We start from the raw sequence: 20434 nt of genomic DNA, 5'->3' as shown, positions 1-20434 counted from the left end.
CACCACCATCACCTCCACCACCAACACCACCACCATCTCCACCACCATCACCATCACCAACACCACCATCACCTCCACCACCATCACCTCCACCACCAACACCACCACCATCTCCACCACCACCAACACCACCACCGTCTCCACCACCACCATCACCACCACCACCACCATCACCACCATTACCATCACCTCCATCACCAACACCACCACCATCTCCACCACCAACACCACCACCATCTCCACCACCATCACCTCCACCACCAACACCACCACCGTCTCCACCACCAACACCAGGGTCACTGCTCACCTCATGTGGTCTAGGTCACTGGAGGAAGATTGGGACTCGAAGTTCAGGTCCTCGGTGGGGAGGTTCAGCATAGGATTGGCCCTGGAGAGAAGGCCTATTCAAGCAGTTGTGAACCTCAGACACCCCATGGAGCCTCTTACCCACCCTTTGAACCCTGCTCACCGCTCAGTGGTGTACATGTTCGTCCCAGGGATGGCAGAGGCTAAGGGCATCACCCCTGCCGCTGTCTTCCGGGCCTCCTTGGCAGCCTTCACAGCCCGAAGCTTCCGGTGGTAGCTGTGGAAAACTGGGGGCTAGGGGGTCACTACTTTCCCTGCACACCCACTGTGTGCCCAGTGCAGGCACTGAGAGTGTGACTTCACAACAACCCTGGCAGGTCAGAGGGTTAGCGCCATTTTACAGAGGGCACAAGTAAGAGCCAGGGAAAGGAAATGATTTGTCAAAGCCTGGCCAGTGGCAAGGCCTGGAGTCAAATCCAGATGTGGCTGCTCACTCCAAACATATTGGAAAGGGAAAAAGAAGCATTTATGAAATGCATAGTATGTGCCAGACATCTTGCTGGTGGCAGGACGCACATTGTGTCCTTGTGTGCCTTGAGGAATCTAGTGTTGTGCTCATCCTGCAAAGGAAACTGAGGCTCAGGGAGGGGAGATGACCTATCCAAGTGGTCATGACAGGTCTCGGGTGATTAAATACAGTTATACCGGATGCCTAAACCCAAGCTTTCTCTACCCACCAGATATCTCGGATGGTGGGAAAGGTGGGGTTGAAGACACAGGGGGTGATGGGGAGCAGTACCTCTTTCGGGTACACATGAGGGCCGTGGACATGATGACGATGACCAGCAGCAAAGCCACTCCCAATCCTATGATGACACTGACTAGCAGCTTTTGCAGGTCCGACTCCTGGCTCTCCTGGGAGCCCTGGAGAAGAAGTGTGAAGGAAGTTGTGGATGGACATCCCCCGCCTCACTCCCCCATTAATTCCGCCGCTGACACTCACCAGCACCACCAGCCCCAGCTGCAGCAGCTGCGTCAGTGAGTCCTGGTCATTCCGGATCATCCTGGCCACAGACTCCCACTCAGACCCAAGGGACATTGGCACCCCCCAGGCTTTTTGCTCACCCTCCTAACCACCCCAAGGGGAGCCCCACTCACACACTCAGCTCATCAAGTGTCAGGGCTGACCCATTCGAGAAGACAAGATACGCATCAAGGTAGGAACGGCCCCGGGCCCTGGAATGGGACAGGGGCAAAGAGTAAACAGTCCAGAACCACCCAACAGGCCCATCATGCTGCTGCTTCTTGTCCTCACTCCAACCACCGGGCCTGTGGGCACTCACCGAGCCGTGGATTCTATGTCCTGAATGCTCACGACATAGACAGTAGTCCTGGTGGCCTCCACGAGAGCCCTGCAAAGGGGGCAGATGTCACAGAGTCATAGGGTAGCGACCTTAGACCAGGCCTCTGGCCGGGACTCCGCCAGTGGAATTAGGAATTGTGTGAATTAGAAAAGGGCATCTCCTCTGGACAGCTTCATTGGCTACTCAGGTAGCACCTCTGTGCAAATTAGACAAGGCAGCCCCTTCCTCTAGGGCTGGGTTTATGACTTAGCAAGCAGAATGCCCTTGTGTAGTACACAGCCTTCACCAACTATACATGGCGGCCCTATCTAGGCCTCTCTCTCCCCAGCCAACCCTAGGCTTCTGGGAGCATTGAGAGGAAGTGCGGATACAGGTACAGAATAAAGACAGGGACAAAATCAAGTGTAGGTCAGGGACAGGTTTGACATACATTCCATCCAGGACTTGTCAAGGACCAGACTCCCAGGCCCTGTTCTTCCCCACGTACCCCTCTAGGCACCAAACCTACGCGGTAATCTTGTCCATGTTGGCGCCCACCTCCTCCTTGTTCATGGAAAACTGCAACCTCACACGGTAACTTTGGTCCACAGTGAAGAGCTACAGGAGGAAGGCATGGGGAAGATGAGGCACAAGGGACCCAGGAGCTGGCAGAGGGTACTGGGGGCTAGAGGCAGGGCCCAACACTCACATTCAGGGTGATATTGGCTTCCTGAGCAGGACCCACTGAAGGTCTGTCCTGGGCCTGGACTGTCACTTGGTAAGTACCTTGGAGAGTGGAATCAAGGTTGGTCACCAGCCTATTGAAAGTAGACGAGCACAGCTCAGTCTTGGAACCCAAGCTGAAGTCCTCTGGAACTTGCTTATATATCTCCCAGGGTAGGGAACTCACTGTCTCGAGGCCCCCTTGGCTCCCCCGCCCCACCCAGGGGCTGCCCACAGTTACTCAATATTGCCAATGAACACGCTGGCTTCCAAGGAGGTAGTGACCCGGAAGAAGCTCTGGAAAGGGATTGTGGCCCCATCCTTGGCGATGAAATCCACTTGGAGGATGGAGAACAGGATGGCCCCGTTGTTCCCTGAGTCATTGTCTCTGGCCTGGGAGAAAGAATGGACAACACCTAGGGGCCAGGCCAGGCACCCCCCCAACCCCAGCAGAAATCAGCAGCTGAGATGGCCTGGGAGGCTGGTTCCAGTATCTCTGTCAGCCTCCTCCAGGCCACCCCATCTAAGCAAACACCTTAAACAGTGTGCTTGCTCTGCAAATCCAGGTTTGGACAAGTCCCTGCTTCTGGCCCCCTAACTCAACATGTTGCTGTCCGAAGTCTGTCCCATGTGGAAATCCTGCCCTGCTTCCCCCCCCCACCCACTGCCACACACACACACACACACACACACTCAAATTTCCTGAGCACCTACTGTATGCCAGGCACCTTCCCTTAAATCCCTCATTTCAGTGTTTACTGACATGAATACAAATTCCCTTAGCAGACCATGAAATGATTGGAGGAGAGGACACAAACATTCTTATTCATTCTAGTGCCTTTTAGAGAAGCATATAGCCAACATACAGACCCGTGAGTCTACTGTTCAGAATGAGACCAAAGCTGGTATTTATGTTTCAAAAAAGGAATCAGGGCGCCTGAGTGGCTCAGTTGGTTAAGCGACTGCCTTCAGCTCGGGTCATGATCCCGGAGTCCTGGGATCGAGTCCCGCATCGGGCTCCCGGCTCAGCGGGGAGCCTGCTTCTCCCTCTGACCCTATCCCCTCTCATGCTGTTTCTCTCTCTCTCTCTCTCTCTCTCTCTCTCTCTCTCTCTCAAATAAATAAATTAAAAAATTAAAAAAAAAAGATTAAAAAAAAAAAAGGAATCAGTTTAAAGAAAATGGCTCCAAGGTATGGCCACACTCTTGACATTGGAATGCAATCGGCTGAAGATTGGAAGACTCTTTAAGGCTTGAAAGTACCTAGAGAGAGATTTACTATCCCCATTTTATGAGAGGAAACTGGGGCTCTGAGGGAGACCCTGTCCTGCTGAAGACTCAGCACAGGGAGGGGCACCCACATACCACCCAAACTCTTCACCCCCACACATCACTGCCAGGAACTGCCAGCTTCTTCCAGGAGGGAAACTGAGCCCCAGAAAGGTAGGCAGCTCCCCAGGTCAGTAAGAGGCCCCACCAGACCCGGGTGCCTGGGCTGTGTGGGAGGTCTCACTCACCCGTGTGGCATGCCCAGCACCCTCTAACAAACACACCCACGTCCAGCGCCATAAAACACTGCAAGTATTTTTATAATTTCACTCTGGAAATTATTTATCTGCAAGGAACTCATTTAATTTACAGTTGTTATGACTTGTCTGTATGACTCAAGAATTGTGGTGTAGTGAAAAAAATCTAGCCTGCAAATAGTTTTTATGGTCATGAAATTTTTATGACAACCAAATGACAATTAATGGAGTTTAATCCTATCAATTAGGCAAGTGCTCATTTCCATTCTGGGGTTTTCTTTTCATATGTTGGAGCCATTACCTTTCCTTTCTACGGTTAAAACATTTTGGGGGCAGCCAAAAGGCCTGAAGGCCTTGGTCCTGTGTCTCCCAGGGCTAACATGGATGGACAAAGGCAGGAGCCAAGGGCTTACCTGGACAGAAGCCACCTGCTGGTTGGGCACCACGAGCTCTGGGATGATAACTACAAGTGTGGACAAGAAGGAGTCAGCGGGGTCAGGGCCCATGCCCACCTGGCTAAGTGCTGATCACAAGCCCAGCTCAGGACGCAGTCCCCCCAAACCTTCCCTCAACCTCTCTATCATCAAAAACCCCCATTACAATAGCCTCTGAGTCATCAGTTAGCAGCTCATCTACCTCCCATTGTGCAGCTGGGGAAACTGAGGCCCAGAGAGGGAGGGCCTGGCCCAGGGTCCAAAATGAGTTGGGGCAGAGCTGGGGTGAAAACTCAGGTCTCCCCTCCTGCTGAAGCCCTGGGGGAGAGGCGGGACTGGAGGCCTTCCTTTCTTCCCAAGGGCCCACCCGGACCCCGAGGAGAGGGTCTGTGGGAGCTGCCCGAAGGAAATCCTGGTGGAGTATGGAAGGAAAGGCTGACCGCTTACCAAAAGTCTTATTGTCAGGCAGAAAATAGGGAGCGTTGTCATTCATGTCCTCGATAGTGATGGCGAGGCTTCCTAGAGGAACAACTTTGGCTGCTTCTGGCCTCTAGGCCAAGGCCTGACCCAGAAAGCCTGGGCCTCAGCCATGCTCCCCACTGCCTCCCTGCCATGCATCTCCCACGCACCGCCCCCTCCCCTGCTCCTGCCCTGGGGTGCCTGCTCAGTTTCCTCTGGCTTTTGTGGCAGGGAGGGGGGAAGCCCCTCGGCCGAGATCATCCGGCAAGGACTGAGCCCGGCCTGGGTGTGTCCCACCTGACTGCAGCACGAGCCTGACACCTGCTAGCTGCGTAAGCTAGGTTACTGAGCTGGCCACTGTGCGCCTCAGTTTCCTCATCTATAAACCGGGACAGGGATCCCCGACCCCACCGGTTGAGTGGGGAGGAGCACAAAGGAGTGCTTTTACGGTGCCTGGCACAGCTCTCGGCCGCAGGACGGTCTTGAAGCAGGCCAGCTGTTAGTGTGGTTCTTCGAGCCAGCACGATCAGAGGCGGGGTGTGAGCACCGTGAAGGGTGCCCTCCCCGTCACCCTGCCTCACGACATGCGAGCACCAGGGACTCTGTGCCAGGCACCGCGCTAAACGCTTTACACGCGTGTTCTCGCTTCGTCTTCTCGGCCAACCTACTGCCCAGTGCCACCGGACAGATGGGGCCGGAAGCTTAGGGAGGTGTCACGACTTTCTCAGTGACACAGCTGGTAAGGGCTGGGGCCAGAAGTCGGACCCCAGCCCTGGGCCCCTGTGTTACCGCCTCCTGAACCCGGCAGGCCGGGCTGCCTCACCATTGTCGCTGTAGGCCGGGAAGCGGGGGTCCGTGGTGAGGTCACAAGCCCGCACGACCAGCGTGACCAGGTCACAGATCTCATAGTCAATGGCCTCGCTCTGACTGATGAACACCGAGCCGTTGGCCAGCACAGAGAACCAGCCACGGCACAGGCTGCCCACGTTGACCCCGGCCTTGGTACAGATGACGTTCACAAGTTGTACCTCCAGCTGGGTCATGGTGTCCACGTCCCGGGCAACCACCTCAGCCACCAGGCCATGTTGTGAGCCATTCTCAGCTACACGGATGCCCCGGAGCGAGGCTGAGTCCAGAGTGGGGGCTTCATCATTCACGTCCTCCACAGCCACAAAGATTGCTGCTGTGGCTTCTTTCCCCTGGGGGTCTGGGTTCTCGGCACTCACTGTCAGATTGTAGGAGGCCTGGGTCTCGTAGTCCAGGCTCACATCCGAGGGCAGCCAGAGGCGGCCCTCAGCCCACCCAGACCCCAGCACCGAGCCTCGGAGCACAAAGTTGTTGGCCCCAGTCCCTGACAGGCTGAAGCTGATGCGGTTGTTGGCTTCCGTCTGATCCGCATCCCAGGCCTTCACCACGCCCACCAGCTCTCCTGTGGATGAGGAAAGACATCATAGGGACGCCTGGCCCAGCCCCTGGAGGCTTCCTCTGCACTTGCCTCCCTCAAGTGCCCCTGTGAGGGGTCAGATGCCTCACTGGGCCCCAGCCCCAGGGCCCGGCCTGACCCAGGAAGGACTTACCTGGGTCCCTTTCCTTCACCGAGAAGGAATAGATGGACTGGTTGAAGATAGGCAGGTTGTCATTGATGTCCTGTGGGCAGAGGAAGTTCTGAGTCCAGGGACCTCAGGATCCCCCATGGCTCAGCCTCCCCAGAGCCAGTCTGAGAAGCTTGAGTTTCCTCTGGCCCAAGGCACAGACTCCCTGTCAGCATCTCCTCACTTCGCAGATGAGAAAAGGGCCTCTGAGAAGATAGAACTAGCCCAGGGTGCACACCTGGGGCTCACAGGCCTGTGGCAGGACCTCTGAAGTTAGTTATACACTTTCAGGGAGCCCCAACTCCTCCCTGTTTTTCTGACCACAACTCAGAGCCATCTCAGACTCTGCTTTCCAGAAGGGTGGTTGAGTCCCTATTGGTGTCCCTGTCTGGCCCAGCTTGACTCCCCATCTCTTGGATTTATTGTGTTGGTACCAATACCACTGTTTCCACAAAGGCCCCGTGGCCCAAGCTTTCCCTTGTCCCCTCTTTTCTCCTGTCCCTCCTGCGCTCAGCTGACCCCAGGACACTTGCTCTGTGCTCAGGCAGAGCTGAGCTCCGGGCACCTGCCAAGGCCTAGGCCTGGTCCTGGCCTTAGATGCCCACTGTTTTCTGTCCTCACCTACCCTCTCCGGCCCTGGCCACCCACACCTGCAGTGACCACCACTGTTGTCACTGCATGGAGCCGCCTCCACCTGCTGCTTCCGCCCCGAACACTGGTGTATGCTGGGGGTGTCCTTGGCTTTTCCAGCCCTTCCCCGGGGTGGCCCACAGGTGTCTGCTTTTGCCTTCGGCTTTTTCTCAATAATGGTTCAACAGACATCATTGAAAACAAAGGCATCTCCCCCTTAACTAGACATGTTTTCCGCTGGTGATTTCCCAGAATGGCATTTCTGGCTCCATGCACGTGGCCAACTCTTTCCTGAGTCACAGGGGTGGGCAAGAGCACAGCTCCGAGTCAAATCCAGCCCCACCTCTGCCTCACATGTGACTTGACTTCTCTGAGCCTCAATATCTTCATCGGCATGATGGGGCCATAGTCCCCACTCTAGGGGCGGTTGTGAGGACTATTCATGGGTGAGAAAGGACCTACTCACTCACTAAATGTGGTTCTGCTCTCTTCCTTCTTCATGGCCTACTTCACCGCAAGGACAGCTGAACAAGCTGACAAGTCCTAATTCGGCTTCTGTTTCTCCATTTTCCCTGCAGTCTCCCTCTGATCCTTGTAGGAAAGCCACACATCCCCACCCAGGGGCACACAGGGCTGCAGGGTGGGATGGTGCAGGTCAAGCACCGCACAGGCCTGGGGGCGCAGTCCACATCATGGACATTGTAGAGGCGCACGTTTGTTATGACGCTTTTTTAGAGGAAGGTGCCCTGTGAGCTGGTGGCAGCCTAAGAACCAGACAGACTGCGTTCAAAACCCCATTCTGCGGCCCTGGGCAAGCTTCTCACCCTCCGTGCCTCAGTTTCTTGATCAATAAAATGGTAACAACCATTCTTACCTTGCAGAGCCAGGTGTGTAGTAAACCCTGGAAAGGCTGATTTTCACCCCCTCCCTTTACCTTTGAATGGTGGTGAGGCGATGGGAGAGTTTCAGTAGAACTTGTGAATGATAATTAGAGCCAACATAGTGAGTGGTTCTTGCCTTATGTCCGGGAGAAATGTTCCAAGACCCCCAGTGGGTGCCTGAACCCACTGGTGGTACCGAACCCTGTATACACTACATTTTTTCCTATACATACATACCCGTGATAAAGTTTAATTTATAAATTAGGCACAGAAAGAGATTAACAATAACTAAATAAAATAGAACAATTATAACAATATACTGTGATAACAGTCAATGTGAACATGGTCTCTCTCTCTCTCTCTCTCTCAAAATATGCGATTGTCCTGGACTCATCCTACTTCTTATGATGATGTGAGATGATAAAATGCCCACGTGATGAGATGAAGTGAGGTGGATGACGTGGGCCTTGTGACATCACTAGGTTGCTCCTGACCATCTGATAGGTCAGAAGGAGGATCATCTGCTCCAGGAACGCTGTTGACTGCAGGTGACCCAAACTGAGGAAAGCAAAACTGTGGGATGTGGGGGGTGGGGGCAACTGGATACACTGAGTACCTTCCTTGGGTCAGGCACTCTGCAAAGCACTTCCCATCCGTTAACTCACTTTCTGATATTTTTTTTTTCTTTTTTCTTTTTTCTTTTTTTTTAAAGATTTTATTTATTCATTTGAGACACAGAGATACAGAGAGAGAGAGCATGAGCAGGGAGAGAGGCAGAGGGAGAGGGAGAAGCAGGCTCCTCGCCGAGCCAGGAGCCCGATGTGGGGTTCGATCCCAGGACCCTGGGATCATGACCTGAGCCGAAGGCAGACGCTTAACCGACTGAGCCACCCAGGTGCCCCTCACTTTCTGATATTTTTGTCACCATTTTACAGATGAGGAACTTGAGGACACAGGGAGGTTGAGTGATTGCCTAAGGCCACACAACTGAGCCAGAATCCTAACCCAGGCAGCCTGCTTCCAGATCTCTCTTGCCCACCATACTGCAAAGGGCAGAAATGTGACTCCATTTGGAAGGGTGGGGGCACTGGCCGTCTGCTGGGAGCTCCGCAACACAGGGCCCATCCTGGCACCCTGCGCACGGCTGAGCCAGACCTTACCTCCACATTGATGGTGACGTTGACTTCAGTGCTGAGGACAGGAACACCACAGTCAGCCACGAGCACGGTCAGCACAGTCCGGCCCCCCAGGGCAGGTTCCATGCCCTCTCGGTCCAGGGGCCCCAGGTTTCTGAGGATCCCTTTATCAGGGTCCACTGAGAAGTTATGGCTGTAGGGGCCGGGTAGCAGGCTGAAATGCAGACGGCTGTTGTTGGTGTCGGGCTGATCGTTGTCCTGAGCCTGTGCAGAGAACCAGCATCCAAGCGTCAGTTATCAGATGCTCCCCAGCTCCCCGGAGCCTCCCCTGCAGCCTGGCTTCCCCCTCTAGCACCGGCCCACAAGGGCAGTAACTGGGCCTAAAGCCAGTGGGACACGGGCCAATCTCTCAGCTTCAGTCTCCCATCAAGGAAGGTCAGATCAACAGCTTGCAAGAGCTTCTGAGATCTTTTTTTTTTTTTAAGATTTTATTTATTTATTTGACAGAGAGAGACATAGCAAGAGAGGGAACACAAGCAGGGGGAGTGGGAGAGGGAGAAGCAGGCTTCCCGCTGAGCAGGGAGCCCAATGCGGGGCTCAATCCCAGGACCCCGGGATCATGACCTGAGCCGAAGGCAGACACTTAACGACTGAGCCACCCAGGCGCCCCAAGAGCTTCTGAGATCTTAAGCCCTGAGGCCATCCATCGATCCCACAAATATTTACTGCATACCTACCATGTACCCGGCCCTGTTCCAGACACTGGCACAGAGCCATGATCAAGACAATGCCCTTACAGAGCTGAGGTTCTAGTGGAGAGGAGGCATGGGGCAGTATATTATAGATATTCAAAATTCAAAAACAAACAAATATAAAATAAGTGTGAAGTCCAACAAGATTCTCATTTTCCCACAATGACCACTTCAGTGTTGTGGTGTTTTTTTTTTTTTAACTGTGGATTCTTCATGCAATTTGTGTGTGTGTGTGTGTGTGTGTGTTCCCGTCCTGCCAGGGTCCTGAATGTGTGCTTGGTTTGCCTTTGGGATGAAGCAGCATGGAGAATACAACAGGTTCTATCATGCCCCCGGGCTTTTGCATAGGCCTTCCCCTCAGCCTGAATGCCCTCTACGGCTCCCTGCCTGGCTCCTGGAGGCCAGGTTGGTGAATCCCCTGGGCCTCCACATGCCCTGAGCTATCTTCAACACAACACAAGTGACACCCTTGGGTGACTCTCTGGCACCCTCCCCCTAACTGAGAGTCATGTGTGGGCAGGAATTATGGTGGATTCATCTCAGAGGCCTGGGGCCCAGCAAAGGCCTGGTGCACAGCAGGTTATTCAGCAAATGTGGCTTTGAATCCAGAGCTGGGCTACTCTGACTTGGCACCTCGTCTTTTCCCTTCTTTGCCATCCTCCACCTTCAGCTCTTTCATCTCAGTTCCTTTGGGATCTTGTTTATGAAATGCCTCCTGTACAGGCCAGCCAGAGATGGTTTTTCCAGAAGCCTGACCCTGTCTGTTCACCTCTCAGGACTGTGAATTCAAGCTGTTAATTCACCAAGCGCTTCTCAGGGCTCACACTGGGCGCTGTGGTTACAGCAGCAGATCTAAAATGCTCCTGCGCCGAGGAGCCCACAGACCAGAGGAGCAAGAAGGAAAGGCCCGGGTTTCAGGGTAGAAAGGTCTGAGCTCTGGCTTCAGGGCTGCCATCACTGGCTGTGCAAGCCCAAGGAAATCATTTAGCTTTCCTGAGCCTCAGTTTTCTCCTTCTGTGAAATGGGAACCATTAGAGCATCCACTTCACAAGTCAGTCAAGACCCCAGGGATGGGAATGTGTTCTGGAAACCTCACAGCCCCAGGAGTAGGGGAGTGCTCTGTGGCCACGTGATTGTCATTTGGAGGACCTGGTTTCTTTCCTTCTTCCAAGGCCCCCTTTCAGATGACTCCGGGAGATGCTTGTCTCTGATGTTTCTCTGGAGCCAATCATGGGTTTTTATCTCATAGACTCCGTGAACCTGGCCACTGATATTTCCTTTTTTGCATTGGCCATCAGGAAGCTCAGAACTGAATGTTCACCTCCCCTCCTGGCAATTGTGTGGTTCTGGGTTCTAACTTTACCTTTGTGCCCATTAGCAACACCACTCTCATTTTCTCTTTTTCCCTATTTCTCCCGTTTTTTACCTGACTTTTTAATCAAAGTCACCTCAAATCCTTTTTGGAATGAGACAGGGACTGGAATTAAAAGGGGCAATATGTTTTTGAGGGCATGCTCTGTGCTGGGCTTTGTGCTGAGCACTTTACATGTGTGATCTCATTATTCCCCGGTGACCCTGGAAACAAGGACCATGATTGTCCTCATTTTCCGAAGAGGAGACCGAGGCCCCGAGAGACAAATTAACTTTCTCAGATTCCAACCCAGGGCTGGCATGACCACAGACCCAGGCTCGGTCCCCTGCCCCTGTCCCACCCGCCGAGTCCAGGCCGGCTCGCACCTGGATGGTCACAAAGACGTCGCCCTCCTCTTCCCGGACAAAGATATTGTAAGAGCCGCTGACCACAGGCTGGTTGTCGTTGATGTCCAGCAGGACGATGTGCAGCGTAGTGGAGGCTGACAAGCTCCCGCCGTCTGTGGCCTGCAACGTGAGGTGGTACTCGGCCTGCTTCTCTCGGTCCAGTAGCTCGCCGTTCCTCACTGTCACTGTGCCTGAGTCTGGATCCACCTCAAAGATGTCTGCCCTGTGCAGCATGGCCAGAGGGAGCAAACAAAAATACGGGATGCCCCCTTAAGTTAGAAAAATATTTTAGTATGTCCCATGCAATATTTGCCATCCACTTATATTGAACAAATTATCCGTTGTTTATCCGAAATTGAAATGGAACTGGGTGTCCTATATTTACCTGCCCACTCTAAGCCCCACTGCGAGGCAGAGAGGCGGGTTTGGGCCCCGCTCATCCGCCTGCCCCCTGCCCATCCTGAGATCTTACCCGTTCCCTGGAAGCAGGCCATAGGTGATGCGGCCCCCCTCTCCCGTGTCGGGGTCAAAGGCCTGTGAGGCAGAGAGATAGACAATGGGACATGGTTCGGAAATGATGGCACTCACTGCCAGCCATGCAATTGAAGGGGACAGGGATGTCCTGCTTCCTGTCCCAAAGGGAGAACGCCCGACACGCTCCAATTCACAAATAGACACCCTCACACACATGCGTGCACACTGGCTTGGGCCTGAGGACATCGGATGATACAGAGACTAGGGCAGGGTCACGGTCCCCAGGTCTGCCCTTCTCCGTGTCTCGCCTAGTCCAGCGTCATAGGGTCCCCTTCACTTACATGGATGCTGTTGGTGACCACAGTGCCATCTGCGCTGTGCTCCCAGACACTGAGGTTGTATAAGCTGTGGGGGAATGTGGGCCTATGGTCATTAATGTCTCTAAGGTGGATGGTCACCAGGGCGACGGAGGCATTCCCACTGCCTGAGTCAGTAGCCACGACCTGAGGATAGAGGAAGAAGCAGCAGCATTGGGACCAGAATGCCCACGGACCGTGCTCCCTGGCGCCCCAGAGCACCCCTCACCTGCACCAGCATCACTGTCTGCCTCTCGTAGTCCACCAGGTCCGGGGCTCTGACCAGCACCTGCACGTCCGTTGAGCCTGCCGCCCGCTCAGGGGAGATGCTGAAGGCTTCGGCATCAGGGCCCCCCACGGACAGCAGGAAGGTGCCATTGCTGCTCTGCGGGGAAGGGCTAGGATATAGTAGAGATCCCAACTCCTGCATCTTGCCCCTAATCCCTGGCTGTAGGCTCCTGCGTCAGGAGGCCCGGCCCTCTGAAGTCCCATGAGAGGGGGGTCCCAAAGACTGCGGCTAGAACGCCCTGGGGAAGCTGAGCTGCTCACTATTCCCTGCAAATATGGGCTCATCAGAACAAGATGTCCCCAGGTGCCTGGGCTCCTGGCTTGGGCTGAAAAGACAGCCTGGACACACTCCCCTCGCTCCCAGAGGACATTGCTGAGTCTTTTTTACCAACCCCCACTCAACACGGTCCACCACCCATACCAACACCAAACACCAGCAGCACCTAACATCACCCGATTACCCACACCACCCTCCATTCCACACCCCTTCCACTCCACGCCAACCACCAACTCAACACACCCACCCACCTACCACCACCCAATATCATCCTCCACCCCACATTTTGTACCAACTCAATATCACCAAATACTACCAAACACCGTCCATGGGTATTCATTGTTCAATACCACCCAGCTCACCCACCATGCAATATCAACCTCCACTTAAGAATATCCTCCAACTGGGCACTGGGTGGTTCAGTTGGTTAAGCGACTGCCTTCGGCTCAGGTCATGATCCTGGAGTCCCTGGATCGAGTCCCGCATCGGGCTTCCTGCTCGGCAGGGAGTCTGCTTCTTCCTCTGACCCTCCCCCCTCTCATGTGCTCTCTCTCATTCTCTCTCTCTCAAATAAATAAATAAAATCTTTAAAAAGAAAAAAGAATATCCTCCAACTTTGCACCCACTCAGTCCACTTTATGCTCAACACGGCCACATCCCCCAATATCCAATACCCCAACATCCCTCAACTTCCCAAGCACCCATCACCACCCTCTCCTCAACACCACTGAAAACTATACTCCACTCAACTTTACCTAGCATCCAGTGTTAACCTCCATTCGGTGCTGCCTTTCTGTTCACCACCAGCTAGCATTGCCCTGAGCACAAAACTACACACCAGTGTAACATCACCCAGCATTTCCAAATATCACCTAACAACTCTGATTTTCCACCACTGTTCATGATCAGCACCACCAACACCCACCCACCACTCACCTCCCCACTTTGCACCTTGGTACCTTGTTCTATGGGTTGCTCCCCCACCATCTCCCCTAGCCATCTCCCACCATCACCCTTGTCCAGCCACCCCTTGTCTGGGTGCACCTACCTTGTCTGGATCGTAGACCACCATGGTGAGGTCATCGATGGGGATGCGGGTGGAGGCATGCTCATCCACGTAGCCAGTGAAGTTGACTTGGGCCTCTTGGGGGGTGAAGGTGCAGGCTGGGAGGCTGCAGTTGTAGAACTCAGGTTTGTGGTCATTAACATCTGTCACCATCAGCGTGACCCATATGCTCACCTTGGCCTCCTGCCCATAGATGTTGGGGTGCATCTCGGTGGCCTGGGAGCAGAGCAGAAGCCAGACAGCAGAGGTCAGAGAACCAAGACTCAGAGAGAACAGAGATCAAAGGTCAGAAGTTGAGGGTGGGGTACAAAAGAAGCAGTGGACCCCTCACTCACCGTGACCTGCACCTTCACCTCCTCGTCCTCCTCCAGCAGCTGCTCACGGTCCAGGGAACCATTGACCGTGATCACCCCATCTGGCCCGATGTCAAACCAGCCAGGCATTGTGGAGTCTGGTGAGAGGCAGTAGGAGCTGCTGCTTCCAGTGGCTCTGGCAGAGCCCCCACCCCTTCTTCCACCTGGGGACACCCCCATTCTCACTGGAAATGCTGTAGGTCACCGGGTCATTGATGCCTTTGTCACTATCCACAGCCTCTACCTTCAGCACTGACGTTCCCTGTGCAGAGAACCAGCTGGTTCAGCGTGCCAGGCCTTTCCCTGCCTCTTGTGACCACCCAGACCCCTCCAGGTCCTTTAGCACACCTGGGGTGCATCCTCAGCCACAGAGGCTGAGTAAATTTCCCTGACAAACTGGGGGTCCAGGTCTGGCTGGTCGACCACAGAGATGGACAGGAAGACAGGCGAGGAGCACTGGTTGATGAAGTTGTTGTTGTATGTGCCGCCCGAGTCCTGTGGGGAGACAAGTCTCCGTAAGGCCTGGCCTCGGGTTGTGGCGCCCCTCCGTCTGCACCCCCACTCACACAAGCCTTCAGCTCCAGCTGATAGAAGGCACTCTTGTTGTTGTAGCTGAGGCTGCCATTGAGGATGATGGAGCCGTTGGGAAAGATCCTGAAGAGGTGCATGCTGTCCCTGGTGCTAGGGATGACCTGAGGCAGAGCACAGTCAAGAGCCTCTGAGAGTCTGGGGCTCGAACCCTGCCTCTGCTTTGACCAGCCCTGCCACCCTCACCAGGTCACATAACCCCTCTGAGCCTCCGTTTCCACTTCTGGGAAATGAGCTCAGGTATCTCCGCAGTGGGTTGAGAGGAAAGTCAAATGAGGTAAGGTATGTGCTAGGCTCATCATGGGCACTCAGTAGACAGGAGGTATAGATAGCAAACTTGTCTACAGGAGAACTGGGGTCACAGCCCCCGCTGTCTGTGTGACCTTGGACAAGGCACTGTACCTCTCAATTTCCTCTTCTGTGTATCAGCTACCCGGTGGTGTCACAAGAACTCAGCAAGGGCCCAGGGAGTGCCCCAGGCAAGAGGGTGAGAAGAAGGGTCCTGTCCATGGGAGGCACCCTCCTTAGGTAGCTTGGCCAAGTGAGGTCCAGAAGGGGCCAGCAAAAGGTTTGGGAGCCAGGGCTGGGCCACCGCTAAGACCCTGTCCTCATCCCAACACGCAAGGTTCCTGTAAGCTGTGTGGGAGATGCTGCCCCCTGGTGGTCTTGAGGAGCAGTGGGGCCCATATTCCCACGGGACTTGACCATGCTCACCTTCTCTATGGTGTACATCACGGCTCCTGCAGACCCTGTGTCTAGGTCGGTGGCCAGCACAGAGAACACCAGGGAGCCGACTGGCAGGGTCTGTAATGAGGAATTCCAATCCATCCCCTCCATGACCAAGCACTCATTTCCCCTCCCTGAGGTTGTGTCCCCAATTGTACCACAGGGATAACATCTTCTGGAGCCTGAAACCCAGTGTTCCCCTTTCCTTCCCATCTGGGCTGGGCCTCTGGAGACAGTTAGGAGGAGGGAGGGCAGGGAGCAGAGAACCCCCTCTTCCTCTCCCTACCACCTCAGCTGGCTTCTGATGTGCAGAGCCCCTTGGGATAAAGATGCACAATCATTCCAGAGCCCAGGATGTGCCACTCCCCTGTTCAAACATCCTGTGGGCTCTCTACAGCCCACAGCAGTACATTCCAGACAGCATCCTGCAGAGCTGGGAGGTTCTCTGGGGAGGCCTTTGCCCCCTGTGACCTGTCCACACCTTCAGTATTTCCACACAGTGGCCAAAGTGATCTTTGAAAATCATGAATCAGACCACATCACTCTTGTGCTAAAAGCCCTCCAATGGTTCCCCTATTCTGTCCAAAATACAGTGCACACTGCCTCTATGGCCCTCTGAGGTCAGGCCACTGGCCACCTCTCTGATCTCACCTCCTCTTCACCTTCTACCCTCCATTCACACCAGATTCCTGGCTATGCCTACAACACTCCAAATGCATTCCCAGCTCAGAGCCATTGAATCTGCTGTTCCCTTGCCTGGAACATTCTTCTCCTGGGGCATCCCACACCTGGCTCCTTCTTGCCGTGTATGTCTCTACTCAGATGTCACCTACTCAGAAAAGCCTTTCCTGGTCACTCAGCCTAAGCCAGCCCCCTTCCTGGTCACTTTCTCTCACTTTGCCCTGTTTTACACTCTTTGTGGAGCTTAATACCATCTGAAATAATCCTGCTTATTTAATGTTTCATTGATTATTATCCATATTCTTCATTAGAATGCGGGCTACTGAGGGTGGCGACCAGGTCTGCCTTACTTACCAGATAGCCTCAGCACCAAGGACAGTGCCTGGTATATAGTAGGGGTGCTCCATCAGAGTCTGTCAAATGGTTGCCTGGACCTCACTGGTCTTATGTCTGACCTAGTGTGGGGCCCCACACCTCATACATCTTCAAAGCCACATGGTGATGAAGATCCAGGAGTGGTGTTGTGTTTGCTGCTCAGTGACCATTGGGGAACCTCCTCCCCATGCAGGCAGTTCAAGTGGGCCTGCCCTCCCTTGCTAGAGGGAAAGGCTCGTGATGTAGACCTAGCCAATCAGAGTATTCCATACCCCTAGTTTGATAGGCACAAAACCCAAAATGGGCCAATGAGAGTCAACCCTGGAGTTTTGGCCAGGACCATGGAGAAAGAGACATGTGTTCAACTTGCAAAGCATGGAGCTGCTCTTTTATCACCACAAGAGAGAATGGCCCCCTTACCCAAGGATGGGGGCAACAAGATAAGCAGAGCTGAGAGGTGGAGAGAAATCTCTTCCTGATGACATGGTGTGAGTACCAGGATCCACCATGCCTGAAGCTAGTATACCTCTAAATTTTTCAGATATGTGAGAAAATCAATTCCTTTTTTTAAAAAAAAATTTTTTTGCTTTCATAACTGGAATCATTCTAATACAGTCTGATTGATTGCAACATGTTGCTGGAACTATCGTTCATGGGGTTACATTCCCCTGAATTTTGTTCCTGCAGCTGCCCCTTTTAAGGGGTGCTTTTCCCTGATCCTGGACCCCCAGCTGGCTGTCTCTGGTCCTTCGCACCTTGAGAAGAGCTTCTGGGATGCCCACATCACACACACCCCCCATTAGGGCACGTGTTACCTCATTGATGCTGGTGGAAAAGCCAGTATCCTGGAAAACGGGAGCATTGTCATTTCTGTCCTCCACAATCACCTGCATTGTCCTCTGCACCTGCAGGTGGGAAAACCCAGGCAAGCCCGGAAAATACGAGGGCTTGAGAAGACAAAAGGAGGAGCATCTGGGTGGGACTGCAAGTTGGGCGTCGCTCCTCAAGCAATTTGGCAATATTTGGGGTAATCTCATTTTTGATACAATTTCAAACACCAGAAAAGTTGCAAGTACAGTACACAAAACTCCCAATACTCTTCATCCAGATTTAGCCATTATTTGCTTTCTCTCTCTCTCCACATGTTTATAGAACCATTTCAGAATAAGTTGCAGACATAATTAGGTCAGTTTTAAAAAATCTGAAATGTGTCTGTCCTATTACAGGAATGTTCATTTTAGCCTTGTTTGCCATGGTTTTAAGCCGTGGACAACCTAAGTGTCTGTCAGAGGAGACCAGCTAAAGCACCGTGGTACATGCCCACGTGGAAAATGGTACAAGAAATGGGGGACTCATGAGGCAACACGGGCAGAGCTCCAAAGCTGATTGTTGAATGGACAGGGCAGTTCAAGATAATGTGTAGAGTAGGATCCCATTTGGTTTTCAGGAAATGCAACAAAACTATGATCTTTCTTCCATGGATGCATATATATGTAAACGCATAGTGAGGTGTGTGGACGGATGGTGACTGGACGCTTTGGCTGGGAGTGGGCTGGGAAGGGTCTACCCAGGGTACTCGAGCTTGAGCTGCGGTTTTTGAGATGTTTACGAAGAGAATGTATTCATGAATATCCAAGGCATTAAAATGATCTTTTTTAACGGATGGGGTTTGGGGAATGTATTTTAAAGACAAAATCCTTTACTTTCACAGACATAAGGCACAGTGGTATCAGAATGTTATTTAGAAATCTGACACCAACACATTCAGCCAGTGGAGTTGAAAGTGACTGCCTCAGAAAAGCTAAGATAGGGAGGCATTTAGCACTTGTTTTTTATTAGCATTTATATTAACATAAATTAATATAATTAATGTTATAATATAAATGAGATTGTTATATAATTAAAGTAAATTACTAATAATGTTAAAATTTTGGTAATACTGTGTGACCCAAAATGGACAAGTATAATTTGGATGAAAATAAACATTAAATTCAGTCTTTGTTAACTAGGGGCTCTGTCTGCTTGCTTGAGGTAGGGGACACAGTCAGGAGAGGGGCCTAGTCCCCTGCTTCCCCTGCTCTCTGATCCCAGGGCCACCCTCCCCTTCCCTCCCCTTCCCTCCCCTTCCCTCCCCTCTTCCAACTCACTGGGTTGTTGTGACTGTCGCTCACGGAGATAACGATGTTGAACAAGTCTGCCGTCTGCGGTGGGCAGAGAGAAGAGGCCCGAGGTGAGCCCCTGCTCTGGGTGGGAGCACAGGCAGGGCCCCCACCTTCCCACCCCCCTCTCGGGGTCTTCCCAAGCTGCTGCCCTTTACCTCATAGTCCAGAGGGCTGGCCAGCTTCACTTCCCCGGTGGTCCGGGTGACCTTGAAGAAGTAGGAATATTGGCCACTAATCCCATAGGTCAGTGGGTCGTTGTCCTGGTCCTGAGCTACCAACCAGAAGGCCTCGGCACCTGGAGGTGGGACAGGCAATGTCCGCAGTCCATGGCCACCTCTTTCAGCGCTGGTCTGGCTGAGGGGGCCTGTCTTCTGTGTGTGCAGAAATCTGGGACCTCCCAGCCCCTAAGGCTCTGGCCTCGGTGGCCATAAATGTCAGGTTTTGTTTTGTTACTCGTCACCTGCTGGGTGGCTTTGATAATAGCATGCTGATTCCCTCTAGGGGCAGACCCCATCTGCACTGGACATGGCGGGGTGGGCTGCGATCCAGGCATCTCCCTTTCTCCTGGCCCTGGAATTCCTTGCCTGGAATTCCTTGAGAGAAGACCAAAGATGGCTGGAGTGGAAGGGTCTAGCTGCAGCAGCGGGGGACATCCTAGGACGGTGGACAGCTAAAGTCCCTCTGGAGGTGCCTGGGCCTCCCCGAAGCCCTCCCCTCACCCGGAGAGCTTGCCCGGAGCCTGCCAGAAACACCATCTGCTCCAGTGAGCGTCCGCTGCTGGCCAGGAGCCCCAGCTCTTTCACTGTGCCCCTGACGCCTGTCCCTGGGCAGAGCAGGGGCTTGGAGATATCGGGGGACTTGAAGATCCCAAGGCCATCAACTCTCCAGTCTAAAAGAAACTTTTTACAGATTCATCCAACCCCGCTCCAAGACCTCAGCTCCTTTATCACATCCAGGTTCTGCTCAGCCACCACTGGCATCGACATTACTCCTTCCCCAGCTACCCCCTTCCACCGTCAGACAACTGTCCCTTAGCAAGGGCTTTCTCTGTTTCACTAAAATGTGTTTCCCTGTAAGTCCCAGCTGTGGGGACCCAAAGGCCTCATCCGTTCTGCCCATGAGGTGTGGTGCCCAGGGCCCATGAGACTTTCAGGAGACCCACAAGAATGTTTCACTTCTGGGGCGCCTGGGTGGCTCAGTCGTTAAGCGTCTGCCTTCAGCTCAGGTCATGATCCCAGGGTCCTGGGATCGAGCCCCGCATCGGGCTCCCTGCTCGGCAGGAAGCCTGCTTCTCCCTCTCCCACTTCCCCTGCTTGTGTTCCCTCTCTCGCTGTGTCTCTCTCTGTCAAATAAACAAATAAAATCTTTTTAAAAAAACACCCATAATTATATATTTTTTAAAAAGTCTGCCTATTGTACAGTGTTAGTGTCAGGAAAAGTGGTCTTGTGTAGGGGAGAAAGGACAGGGAGTGACCAAAGGGATGAGAGGGGGGGCCTGGGGGTGTTGGCAAATTCCTAGTTCCTGATCCAGTGATAGCTACATGTGATT

General features: G+C 53.3%; 1 protein-coding gene across 1 annotated transcript in view; it reads right to left on the bottom strand.

The window, feature by feature from the left end:
- CDHR2 (cadherin related family member 2) overlaps positions 1-20434 on the bottom strand; it is a 33940-nt gene that overhangs the window by 2897 nt on the left and 10609 nt on the right. Inside the window, exons 4-30 of the mRNA XM_035015005.1 lie at positions 19041-19180; positions 18871-18924; positions 17539-17628; positions 15656-15745; positions 14920-15045; positions 14702-14848; positions 14540-14615; positions 14336-14451; positions 13983-14216; positions 12599-12754; positions 12355-12516; positions 12012-12073; positions 11519-11762; positions 9054-9293; positions 6368-6437; positions 5614-6219; positions 4779-4850; positions 4311-4360; positions 2614-2765; positions 2359-2467; positions 2179-2267; positions 1650-1718; positions 1465-1542; positions 1310-1370; positions 1106-1230; positions 470-583; positions 308-388 (exon numbers count right to left, since the gene is read on the bottom strand). Coding sequence (XP_034870896.1) covers positions 308-388; positions 470-583; positions 1106-1230; positions 1310-1370; positions 1465-1542; positions 1650-1718; positions 2179-2267; positions 2359-2467; positions 2614-2765; positions 4311-4360; positions 4779-4850; positions 5614-6219; positions 6368-6437; positions 9054-9293; positions 11519-11762; positions 12012-12073; positions 12355-12516; positions 12599-12754; positions 13983-14216; positions 14336-14451; positions 14540-14615; positions 14702-14848; positions 14920-15045; positions 15656-15745; positions 17539-17628; positions 18871-18924; positions 19041-19180 — 3613 coding nt within the window. The remainder of the gene's footprint in view (positions 1-307; positions 389-469; positions 584-1105; positions 1231-1309; positions 1371-1464; positions 1543-1649; positions 1719-2178; positions 2268-2358; positions 2468-2613; positions 2766-4310; positions 4361-4778; positions 4851-5613; positions 6220-6367; positions 6438-9053; positions 9294-11518; positions 11763-12011; positions 12074-12354; positions 12517-12598; positions 12755-13982; positions 14217-14335; positions 14452-14539; positions 14616-14701; positions 14849-14919; positions 15046-15655; positions 15746-17538; positions 17629-18870; positions 18925-19040; positions 19181-20434) is intronic.

Source organism: Mirounga leonina, unplaced genomic scaffold, assembly GCF_011800145.1.
Source record: "Mirounga leonina isolate KUSES-001 unplaced genomic scaffold, KU_Mleo_1.0 Mir_104, whole genome shotgun sequence".
Classification (NCBI taxonomy): Eukaryota; Metazoa; Chordata; class Mammalia; order Carnivora; family Phocidae; genus Mirounga; species Mirounga leonina.
Note: the sequence above shows the minus strand (reverse complement) of the source record. Positions and strands in the feature narration are given on the sequence as shown.